Source organism: Corvus cornix, chromosome 8 (assembly GCF_000738735.6).
Source record: "Corvus cornix cornix isolate S_Up_H32 chromosome 8, ASM73873v5, whole genome shotgun sequence".
Lineage (NCBI taxonomy): Eukaryota > Metazoa > Chordata > Aves > Passeriformes > Corvidae > Corvus > Corvus cornix.
The window spans coordinates 17330287-17343118 of record NC_046338.1 but is presented as its reverse complement, the minus strand read 5'-3'; the positions used below and the strand labels follow the sequence as shown (position 1 = coordinate 17343118).

Genomic DNA, 12832 nt, shown 5'->3' with positions numbered 1-12832 from the left:
TTTCCATAGAAACTCTTGCCATTGTGACTCCCTGCCAGGTACCTACACAGTGCAGCTGTCTTCTGCTTTCTTAACCACCTACTGACTGAAGGGAATGGCAGGCAATCAGCAGGGTGTATAGGCGTTTTTGGGAAAGGCTTTTTTGGGGCTTGTCTCATAAATATCACAGCCTAGCTATCTACAAGTCCAGCTTTACGTTTTGTTCTAATAGCAGAAGAAATGCCTGAGAAAGACTCGAGCACCAGCTCCAAATACATATGTAGTTCTTTAGACAGCTGACAGAGGAGGATGCAGTGACGCAAACAAAGTGGTATGTGACAGCACACCGTGGTGTCACCTGTTTCTTTTAAGTCACTGATAAATAAAATGTTAACTTCTGCTGAAAAGGCAGTTTGGTCAGTCTGTATGAGCCTGGGAAAGTAATGGTTTCTATCAGGTTTGACAGACAGTGAGGACCAGACTGTCTTCAAAATCAGGGAATCTCTGAAGTATGAAGTACTACAAATCATTTACCTCTGTAGCAAATGGGGCCTTCTGTATCAAAGCTTTGCTATATTTGGAAGTTACCAAGAGTCTGTATATCTCACTGAGAGAATAGCCTCTGTGAGAAGCAGCTTCTCAAATGTCCCTGTTCCTGCATTCCTTCTCCATTTCTGCACCTTTTGGCATGGTGGGCTTAGATGGGCAGAACAAATCCCAAGATATATTTTAAGTGGCCTGTGTTTGTTTCAGCTGTGCATTAGAAAGAACATTTACACAGGCTACTGTGTGTCTGCACATGGGTACTGGATTTGTGGGCCCATGAGACAGGCTTATAAGATATTGTTCCAGATAACTCAAAGTATTTGAGCTACAGAGATGCCATTTGGATTTCTTCTCATTGTTATAGCAGTTGTCATGTAGACACTCATCTCTACTTTTTATGTATCCACAGCTTCCCACTGTGTTGGACAGAAACTCACCAGGTGCTGACCTGAAGGCCTGGGGGAGGGTGCTGTCTAATGTCTCCCAAGCAGTGCAAAAGGTAAGTGGTCTAATAATAGATTACATCACTTTCCTGCATAGCTCATAGTCCTTGTTTTCCTTTGTTGTTTAATGTTCCAATTACCTGCTTTACCAGAAAGAAAATAGACTTGCTGGGGAAGAGCTGATTCCATAAAAAAATTTATTCTTCTCTCATTACAAAATAAATGTGGACATAAGTATTGGTAATTATGAAGTATATTCTTTTCTCCAGAAAAGATATGAAAGAACAAGAACTGAAAATGGTGCCTGTGACCAGGACAGAGGAGATAAAAGGATGAGGTTCTGACTGCATTCATGTTTTACCATCTGGGCACAACTATGACCTCACCAGATCCTTACCTGCTTTGGGGGCTGCAATTAACCAAGTCTTGTCTTACTGCAGCTAGCCAGGAAGCCAAGCGTTCAGGACCTTTTGATGGTTCTGCAACCATTTGTACAAGACGGAAGGCCAGAATCCTTAAGCCACTTGGTGAGTTCCCTGTCGGATCTTTTCTGTGGCTACCCAGAAGGAGGTGGATCCAGAGTGTTTTCCTTCAACTGGTATGAAGATAACAACTACAAAGCTTTCCTGGGGATTGACTCAACAAGGAAGAAATCTGGTTATCTTTATGATAATACAACCAGTAAGTTTTTCCACCAAACCATTAAGAGACTCCTGATAGGTGCACCTTATATTCAAATACTAGGATCAAATGTTGATTTTGTAAAATAACATTTTAAAACAGTTGATTCAGGAAATTAGAGACAGGTGAAATGATTTTACTTCATACTTACTTCGTAGCTAGAAGCAGATGAGCTCAGGAATTGACAACTGACAGAAATATGCATTTGCTTTTAATATGGAGGCATAAACATATGCATGATCATAATTAAGACAGCCCCTCTATTTTATCTTCTATTATATGCTACTGATATCAGGAAGAACAAGATGCCCCTGAAGAAGGTTCCGGAAAAGACAGAGCGGCATTCTGGAGTTACTTTTCTCCAAAATATTTTTCTAAACTTTATTTTTTCTCTTTGCTGGTTTGATGGCCTGGGGCACAGGAACTTAAAAATCTCTCCTTTCAAATAATATTCAATTTGATACATGGTGGCTGTTACCTTCCTTGCATAAAAGTACATATATTTTGTAGCAGTAATGTTCTACAGCATGTTTACATTTTACATAGAAAATATTCCAATTTAACAATTTTTGTTGCTTTTATTTCCTCACTTCTTGCTATTTTAATAGGAGAGAATGCAAAGAGGAACCAATTTTATCTTTTTTACCATTTGTTATTTTATCTTTTTATGTCCCCTTCTGTTTGCTATTTAGTTTTTCTTGACACTGAGCTCACCAGCAGTTTTTTCTGTACTACCACCCATGTTATAGCTGGTGTTCTGTGTCCCTTCTTCTGTGACAGATACGGTTACATGGTTACAAAGTACAGATGAGCAGTTTGCTTATAGAGACTCCTACCTTCCACTGTGTTGATACTTGGCTCTACTTATGCCTGAGCCTTCCAAAGACCTGTAAGAGGCCCAATACTCCATCTCTTCAGCCAGGAAACAAATTAATTGAATGCTATCCAAGTAAACTAATTACTTCATAGTGCAGGGGTAAGATAAAAATATTTACATTAAAATGTTTCATTTTAAATTATTGTAGTAACAGTTCTGAACTGTTCCGGAGTTCAACATCTAAGCCTGCAGGATCAGCTTTGTACCAGTATCAACTACAATACAAAGGAGCTATGTCATTAGGAGTAAAGCAAATAAAGCTCAAACTGCTCAGGGAGTTCTGAGCTGTCTCGTTTCCTTCCATCTGAAATACCATGTAAATAACAGCAACTTTCACATGGTTATTTATGCTTGCTTTTCCAATTTCCATAGTGTGTACTTTACAACCCCAATGTCTACTTAATAGTCTTTTCTATCCATTCAGACATTGTACTTCTGCACTGCAGAATGTGCTTTAACTCATTCAGATTCAAACTGTCTGTCCTGCCAGTAAAAAGTCCTGCAGCATGTTACATATGATAGGATTTGAGTAGGGTTACATAAAGACTGTCTTTCCTTCTTTCTGTCTTCAGCACCCTTTTGTAATGCATTGATCCAGAACTTGGAATCAAACCCTTTAACCAAAATAGCCTGGAGTGCTGTGAAGCCTCTGCTGATGGGAAAAATTCTCTTTGCTCCTGATTCACCTTCTGTACGGGAAATCATAAAAAATGTAAGAAGTTCTGAAATACAAGAATGTATATTTCCAAAAAATGGCATCCCAAGAAACAGCTTTTGAAAAACAGTGACCCAATTACCTCAGACTAATGCGATTTTTTTCTCAAAACTCCATTTGTTCTGATGGTTCTCAGAGGAAGAACAGGTACTCTGTTTAAAATACAGGAGACAGGTCTTCACTGATTCATCCCATTTTGGTCCATGCTACATGGTTTTTCCAGCTCGCTCAAGCAGCTTTTTGTTGGCATGATTCCACATTTACACTAGTAAATATATTTATATTTATATTTACATTTACGTTTACGTTTATGTTTATATTTCTATTCATATTCATATTTATTTTACAGAGGTAGGAACATGAGCAGCTCTATGCCAGTAAATATTTAAATGGGGCATCTGTGAGGCTTGGATAAGCTTATTGAGACCTAATAATGAGATATTGCAAACCTATAGCAACATCGTGGTTTAGTATTATATCTGTTGAAATCAAAAAGTTTTTTCACTTCATTAAAATAGAATGGAGCCTGGACTCTTCAGCGAAATGCTTGAAGCTGGGTGAAATTAATCCGGGGAGTTAAATCAAGGTTGCATATAACCCAGGTTTGGGCCACCTCAGCAGTTCACTACTGTAAACATCAGTACAAGGCATAGAACTGCTGCTCACAGTTCACGCAGAAAAACATCAGATTTACAGCAGCTCAGCATTTCAGGTCTTAATATCTTAGCTATGGGATTATCTGTCTTTTCCAGCTGCCTTCCATTCATTCATCTACCCACATCATCATCTTTCTTTTTAGTTCTTAATGGAGAGAAATAGTCAAGGGGAAAAGTTAAAAATAATTCTACCGAAAATCTAAGTATTTAAAGGAATTGAAGTTAACTAGGATTCATGTGTACTTCTTTCTTCCATTACATATACAACAGAATTTTATCCTAAGTGACTTTGATCCTGGCTGGATTTTACAGATTCTTTTTCTGATGGTTATTAAAATTTCTGCTGTTTGAACAAGTTGATTAAGTTTTGAAGGTAAAAACTACAGCTTTCTAAGTTAGGGGTTCCCCTCTCACCATATTCTGGATGGATCATAAATTCTGTCTATCTCCTTAGATACTAACACTCTTTTCTGCTGGTTTTTTCATCAGGCAAACTCCACTTTTGAGGAACTAGAACGCCTCCGACTGTTGACCAAAGCTTGGGAGGAAGTAGGACCTCAGCTGTGGTACTTCTTTCAAAACAGCCTGCAAATGAATATGATCCGTGTATGTTATAACTTATCAAAGATCCTCAGTAAGAGCAGCCTTTCACCATCTTTTATTTTTATTAATGGAGAAGGCAGTTAATTTGAAAGGTTTGGCCAGAAGTACATCCTTTGCAGCAAGGAATCTGTGGCCTTTAAGTTTGTTGGTTTGGCTGCTGGGCTTGGTTTGATGGCAAATCATAGATGCATTACAGCATCCCTGTAGCAAAACCTCAGATTTGGGCAGTCAAGAATCTGGCTAATGACTTCTTAATAAAGACAGCAATTGCTGCTTCCCTGCCTCTCCGGAATATCTTTCAAGAACAGACAACTTGATTTCCTTGGATTCTGTGTAGGCAAAGAAGGCAGGAGAACCATATTTTTTCTGGGCCAAACAAATTTATTCTGGGAAATTGCTTATTTCTGCATAATTTCGATTTGACTTTGATTAGCTGTAATTACTATCTGTAGTTAAAGTTTATAAAGCGGTTCATACTAGAAAAAACATTTCATTTCCTCATTTTTCTATATTGAATTAGACATTTATAACATTCATCCTCTTGCTTACAAGGAGAAAATGCAACACAGAGTCAAGGAAAAATTTCTTTTCGTCCATTCTTCAGATCACACATCCAGTTATGCAATTACCCGTCTGTAAAATTGATTCCTTAGCATACCCTTTTGTCCTTGTTCATGTGCTGAAAGAGTTATGGAAATGGAAACCTTCCTAGCTAAAGAGGGCATGGAAACACAATTGTTGTAGCAAAGCTGTCATGATGTTTCTTCAGGACTCTCTGAAGCACCCTACAGTGAGGGACTTCCTGAACAGCCAGATGGGTGCTGAAGGCTTCACTGTGGAACACATAATCAACTTTCTCCACAATGGATCTTCAAGGAGCCGGGAGAAGGGAATGGTGGACTTTGACTGGCGGAACATTTTCAGTGCTGTAGACCAAGTTCTGCGTTTGCTCAGTCAGTATTTGGAGGTAAATTCAGCCCTGCCCCTTGTGGGAATAGTTGTGGAGGATATCTTAAAACCAGTTAGGCAGTACTGGGCTCTGTGGTAACAGACAAGAAAGTTAAAATCATAAAATCTTCGTTTGTTTCAAACTGAATCTCATTATTAAAAGCATGTGTTTAGAATAATACAGAAGCACAAGAAAATTAACACGTATTATTATGAAAGAAGTTCAATCCCATGATCCTCAAATGCTTTATTCAAAATGTTGGTTGAATGTCTTGAGTACATTTCAATGCTGAGAGACAGAAAGTGAATTCAAAACCACAATGAAATGGTTTTTTGTAAGTATTAATAACCAACAGGCCACTAACTTCAGCAAGATCAGGAGCAGAGAAACTTCTTTGGTAAGTCCCCTTTCAGGTTTTTAAGGACCTAGACAAAATTCTGTTGAAACCTATGAGGGAGTTTCCACTTGTTCTGTGGTCACTTCTGAAAAGATGTCTGTCTCTTTCCTGGAATCTGTACCTCTCTTCTCTAGCGTGTTGTTTCCAGTGGTGCCTTCTGAGGATTTTTGAGAGAAAACTAGTACTAGTTATAGGCAACAAGACTAAGCCTAACTCCTAATTTCAATCTAGTTCAGTCTAAAAGACCATTTTTCCCCTTCAAGGAAGCAGGAACTAAAAATTCATCTGCCTTCCCACAGCTAGTACAAGAAGGAACAATAAAGGCTTTGCACAAAGCTCTGCTGGTTCATTCAATGGTCTTTTTGCATCATGTTAGTAGAATTATTTCTTGTCAAACTGAGTGAAATACATTGCATGCAGCAGGTCAGTGCTGGAACATCAATAATAATAGAGCAGTTACTGTACCTGGTAATAGATCTTTGTGTCCTAATATTCTTTGTAATGAGCTTATTCTTTAAAGTCTGCTGTTTACACCGAGTTGAACGACTTGAGAATGTTTTCCCACTGTGCCAGACACCATGGCAACAAATAGCTCCCTTTGGGGAACAGGCGGCTCCTTACCACCATAGTATGCAATGAGGACAGGTGTGTTGCCAGCAACTACCTTTGGAGACTCCAGCTCTCTGCTGCAAATTGTGATGCAGCTGAGAATCCCACAAATTATGCAGTGGCTGCTCCTCCTCACCACCCCAAGAATTTCCTGTTCTTCCCTTTGATTACCTTAGGCCACAGAACAGCTAAACTGTTAGTGAGAGCTATGCGGTCACCTCTTTATGTTTATTATTTTCTGGTTTTATCTTCCAAACCTGTTCTTATTATTTTGGTTTTGGTTTTATAAATTTTCACTGAACCATTTTAAAGTGTTAAATAATTACTGGGAAAAGATTTGAAATAAATTTTCCCAAGTGGTTGATAAATTAATTTTGATATAGTGAGGTTTATGAAGACACAAACTGAGTTCAAATTCACTCGGAACAAAGAAAAGCCTAGGTAGAGCATACAGCCTTTGTTTTGAATGCAATTCAAGTTAAGGGAAATAAGTTCTAGCTTTTGGCGCATAGACTACTATATAAAATCTCTTTTCACTTTCAAATTGTGTGAATTATTGCAACACTGGTGTCTTAGCCTATGTTTTTATACAAGCTTTGGTTTCACTCTACTCGTGCAGAAGATCTAAAAGCATTTGTGTTTTCTGTTTTGAACACTTGCAGCTTCCTTCACTGGACCCCTGGATAAGAGCCTATGCTGCTCCTCAGCCCACTCCAGGCACTGTCTGTTCTGCAGTGAAAATCTAGACAAGTCCAGATGTTTGTCAGTACTTTACCACAGATTTCCCTGAAAAGTTGTCTGAGTTCTTCTGCAGCTGAAATAAATATCTTGAAAATAATTCCTCCTGATAAAGAAACAGCAAATAATCCTCCAGATCCTGCAAAGAGACAGTTCCATGGGAGGGGTTTGTTATGCAGACACTGCCACTTTCACAAGAAATAAACTGAATTCCTGAATTCAGTTAACACCATGTGGGATAAATATATCCCCAAAAAATTAATGCAACATGAGCCAACAGTCTGATTTTATTTCTCTTCTGGCATGAAAATCAGAGAGTTTTCTGCCTTATTTTGCTTTCTGATATGAAATTCTACGTAGTTTAGTTTTCTGAAACAAAATGGAAAATGAACACCTACAAACATCAAGAAGAGTAAAGCTGCAAAATAATGTTATTAATTTAAGCACTGTTATGTTGTGAGTTAATATTTTTTCATGTAGATCCCATTGAGCTGTGATAGTTCAAGTTTTAAAGGAAGCAGAGCATGATTCATCACAGGGAAAGGTTAAGTAAAGGAGTCTTTAAGATTAAATGATAAGTTACCAGTATGATCCCTTTGATGTGGACTAATTTTTGGTTATTGGCTTGCAAGAAGTGATCGAGAAAATAAGATCAAACAAGATAACGTGTTGGAATTTTATGAAGCAAAGGAATTCAATAAGTATCTTTCCAGTCCATCAGGGGTTAAATACTTCTACTCTCTGATAATATTTTGCCAGTTCTGAAGGGCAGAGGCTAAATATACAAACATAAATCTATAATTTTACAGACAACTAATGCTAGAGTTTAGAGCATTCACAATCTTTGTCTTACAATGCTTGTTAAATAGGACTTAAATGGAGGAACATAAAGAACTTAAGTTTTTATGAATTTTTGTCTTGTATACGGATTGATTAGAATACATTTTGTAGTAATGACAGAGACTAAGAAAGAAGGCATTTTTGTATTGAGATAGCCAAAACATGTTAACTTAAGCCAGCAGGTAAATCACATGTCAGAATTCAGCAGGGACACAATATGACCAGCAAGATAAATCAACTACTTGTCTGGTGTTACATAGGAATAAATGTCGAAATACCCAAGAGTCATTAAAATTTAAATGTATGCTTTGAATTTTCCCAGTGCTTCACTTGACAAAGTGCTTTTTGTCTGAAGTCCACAGCCAATGTGTTTTTCTTACAGATCAGTCATCCTTTGGCTCCCTAGTGTTCACTCAGGCACTTCCTAGGCTGAAGAAGGGAGGAGAGAGTCAACTTTTAATAGTTTCGTCATAAGCTTTTAAAGCTGAAAATAGCTGTTTCAGTTGAACCTACTTTCCTTTTCTGCTTTCAACCACTGATGTTTGCTTTAATGTATCCCTCTTACTAGTTTATTCCCATGCAATTTTTCTCTTTGTACTTATTTGTAGTGCTTGACCTTGGATAAATTTGAAGGTTATCTTAATGAAACTCAACTGACTCATCAAGCCCTTTATCTGCTGGAGGAAAACAAATTCTGGGCTGCTGTGGTTTTTCCAGACCTAGAACCTACAACCAGAAATCTCCCACCACATGTGACATACAAGATCCGAATGGACATAGATGCAGTGGAGAAAACAAACAAAATCCAAGACAGGTACTTACCTGATAGTTCCTTCTCAGTTCCTGCCTGCCATAACATGAATATGAGAGACATAAGGGTGTTAGAACCTGCATTGGTTACATGCATGAAATCCAACTGTATTTGTTAATAGTTACTCTGCAGTGCAGCACAGAATCCATCTCCAGTTACCAGGTACTAACATGAATGGTATCACTCTTGTGACAAGCCAAGCAGTGGGTAGGTGCAGGAATACATGGCAAAGGGATGACTCTGCTCAGAATCTGTTCAGTAACCTGCTTAAATTTTTAGTTGGCTCCAACATTGGGAAAGACAGGCAAGGAAGTCCTACGTGGATTGTGACTCAGCTGTCTTCCACCTGGACACCAGAACTTCTGTGCTTTTCCTTCTCAAGTCCCCACCAAACAGACTCACTTAAAGGGATATAATTTCTCAGGATATAATGATATCTGCAGAATATAGTGATATCTGGTAGTTGCAATCCAGTTTGTTTCAGTTTAATCTCCAAGGATACCATATTCCAAATGCAGTTATTTCTATTCTAGAACAGTTACTCTGCTACATGACTAATTTATGTACACTTTTGACCAAAATTACTATTGCAAGTCAGTGCAGAGAAAATGAAAGGAAAAAAAGAGCCTTCCACTTTCTTAAGCAATATGGTCTGATAGATCAAAGTCTAGAAAAGGCAACTCCAGGCAGTGCCCTTACCATTTCAGTTGCTAAGATTATTTAATTTATTCATTAATTTCTTTATTTATTTTCCACACAACCCTTCCCTAAACTCACTGTTTACCCAAATGATTTCCATGTGAATTTTCTTTTGAGGTACTGGGATCCTGGTCCAAGAGCTGATCCTGTGGATGATTTACGTTATATCTGGGGAGGCTTTGCGTATCTCCAAGACATGATTGAGCGTGGGATTATAAAGACCCAGACCAGCACTGAAGTGCCAGTGGGAATTTATCTCCAGCAAATGCCATATCCATGTTTTGTGGATGATGTGTGAGTAAAAGCAGTTTGTCTTAATTCTGTTGAATACTTAGATTGCTGGATGGTTTAAGATTCTCAAGCACCAGAATTAACCCTAAGTTGTGAATGTACTAAGGTATAAATGCAAGAATAATAACTGAGACATAAGTGAATAAATTTGGTTTTTTCCTTATCCTGTCATGACCCAGACTCCACAAACCACCTTTGCCAAGATTCTACCCCTAATCCCAGATCTGGCCTTCGTTGCATCCAATGTCCAGACCTAAAATGAACACAAAACAGTAGCCCCTTAAAAGCAGCCATTTTCTTCCAATTTTGCATATTGCACAAAATTCAAAAAACAGTCTAGTACTTTTTGGCCTTACTTTTCCAGGCAATAATAATAACCTAACCTAAACCTTCACACTGATTACAGCCAAGAATCTATTGTCAACAGGGCATCCCAGACATAATGTTTTGACCCCTAACAGTGTCAGCTCTAGAACTAACCCTGTGGTTACACAGGACCCAGCAAGAATATGATCTTTTAAAAATTTTTTATGTAACTAAAACTAAGCCTTATGCTATAGCGTATGACCAGTGTCTGGAGCAAAACTGAACACAAGCACTGCCTTGTGTTATAACACACACTGTCTCCTTCAGTTAACTGCCAAACCCATTTAAGTGCAGCAAGTTTCTTTTCCCTAATGACACCTCTAAAACCCAGCCTTCTTTATATCCAAGAATCATTTCTTAAAGAAAAACTTAACAGAATGTGCTTGTCCTAATGGAATTGGCACCTCTCTTGATATCTCTGGAAGCCTTGAAGAATCAATCAATCTGGTCTCAATAAGGGTACCATCGAACCCTAACCCTAAACTTAATCATACCTAGTTATAGCTGTAGATTTTGGTCCTTGAGCATACCTGTAGGCCTTGCAGAATCCCAAAGCAACTTAGGCTCTTGAAACTCTTTCATTCCAAAATCTGAACCACATCCTTAAACAGGATTCCATTTTTAACTACGTGTCTAGTATCTACAGTCAAACTGGATACACGGTATTGGTTTCTGTTAACCTCAGCCTTTTTCCTTCCCTTGTGGATGCTGAAGTTTTCAAAAATAATGTGGTGTTCTTTAACCTTCTCCCTAATTCCTGTCCATGGCTTTTATGCAGATTGACTAGTTTTTGTCTTAAGTCTCATATGATTCTAGAATAGTGTTCCAGGACTGTGGCTGCAGTTCACTATTGAGGGCACCAGGAGTTTCTTTCTCTGGTAAAAAGCAGAGTGAAGAAGCTAAAGGATAAAGGGCTGGTTTGTTGTTCTGTAACAAAAAAAAAAGAGACTCTGCTCCTGGGAGTGGAGATTTCATGGCTACATGGAGGCAGAGGGGCTGTGGAAGCTGTGCCCCCCATTAGCACTGCCTGAACCAGCACATGCTCCAGATTCAATGAAGTTGCGCCTCTTCCCTCTTCACAGTGTGCCTGCTCTAATGCTGCAGTCTGTGATACACCAACTGTCCTGGTATACTTTCAACTCAAAAAAAAAAAGGCATTAGAGAAATCTTTTCATAGTTCTGTCAGTGTGCTCTGTGCAGGCAAATGCTACTACTTCTGATAAAAGCAGATTGCAGACACGTAGATTGACCTGTCATTCCCATCAGTCATTGTATGTTTGTCTGACAAAACATCACCATGGCAAGCCTCCTGTCTATTTCTTCCCCACTGAGAATACTGCAGAGGCAGAAGCCCCTTCTGTGCAAAAGTTTTCTGAAGCCTGCAGTAGCCACATGCAGTTCAGGGCTGATATCCAGACTGAGTGATGGCTTCTGCAGAGACCCTGCTTAAGTATGGTAAGTGCATCCTCGTGATAACCTGTAGGCTGTGCTGTGCATGGCCTAGTGCTGGTTGCATGTGTCCACCAACAGGCAGAACTCAGTGTGCCCCAGGCCGTATCACAAAAGCATGGTTTTATTTCCGCAGACCAGATTGCTCTTCAGGAATTTTTTGGGGAAAAGTGAAGATTTCCCCTTTGTTTTGACACTGACGTAGCTATGATAGCATATGGCAAAAATGTAGTCCTATAGGGCTCAGATTTAGAAAGCTGAAGACTTTTTGCTCCTTGTTTTTTGGGAACTATGAGCTTTTAGCCTTTAAATAATCAACACCGGATTCTACAAACCCCATAATACGTAGCAGTGTGAATTAGTAGTGTTAAACAGCTCATGTAAGTGTGAACAAGTACTTGAGCCTGAGTAACAAAACCATCCACATCAATCCTAACTAGGGAGAGGGAGATGTATTCCCTCATCTTCTTCACAAGATAATTCCCCCAGCACAGCAAGGCCATCAATGCCAGGGAGACATTTTTTATGTTAATGTGTTCCCAGACCCAGCAAAATAAAGAGATAAACAGTGCAGCTGACAAACTGTGTCCTGCACAGGACCTTGCTACTTAATAACTACTGTAACTATAGTGTGTGTAATAGAAAACTGCCTCTGGTTCGCCCCCACATTGGGTGCCAAGGACTGTGTTGAGTTGACCTTGACTGGATGCCAAGTACCCACCAAGCCTCTCTATCACCCTCTTCCTCAGCAAGAAGGGAGAAGAAATTAAGATGGAAAACCACTCATAGGACAAGATAAGGCTCTTTACTAAAGCTAAAACAGAAAATATCCCAAAGATTTTTATTCACTACTTCCCATCCAGCAATGTCCAGCTGTTTCCTTGGAAACAGGGATTCAGCATGCATAGCAGTTGCTTTGGAAGACAAATGCTGTCAATATCAAATACCCCCCACTTTCTCCTCCTTTTTCTTAGATGTTATATCTGAGCAGACATCATACACAATATGGAATATCCCTTTGGTTGGTTTGGGTTAGCTGTACTGGTTGTGTCCCCTCCCAAGACTTTGCCCACCCCCTGCCTAGTGGTGAAGTGGGAATGCTGGAGAGTCAGCTCTGATGCTGTGCCAGCACTGCTCAGCAGTAGGAAAAACACTGGTGTGTTATCAACACCCTTCTAGCTCC

General features: G+C 39.1%; 1 protein-coding gene across 9 annotated transcripts in view; it reads left to right on the top strand.

Moving 5' to 3' along the window:
• The window catches only part of ABCA4 (ATP binding cassette subfamily A member 4), an 86669-nt gene that overhangs the window by 23244 nt on the left and 50593 nt on the right, over positions 1 to 12832 (top strand). For 8 of the 9 annotated variants that reach the window (XM_010409143.4, XM_010409145.4, XM_010409141.4 and 5 more), the window contains 7 exons: positions 935 to 1024; positions 1409 to 1649; positions 3099 to 3238; positions 4387 to 4503; positions 5270 to 5467; positions 8642 to 8847; positions 9661 to 9837. In XM_010409143.4, the coding sequence (XP_010407445.2) occupies positions 935 to 1024; positions 1409 to 1649; positions 3099 to 3238; positions 4387 to 4503; positions 5270 to 5467; positions 8642 to 8847; positions 9661 to 9837 (1169 nt within the window). Of the gene's footprint in view, positions 1 to 934; positions 1025 to 1408; positions 1650 to 3098; positions 3239 to 4386; positions 4504 to 5269; positions 5468 to 8641; positions 8848 to 9660; positions 9838 to 12832 lie in introns of those variants that run through there. The other variant, XM_010409147.4, reaches the window with a different exon arrangement.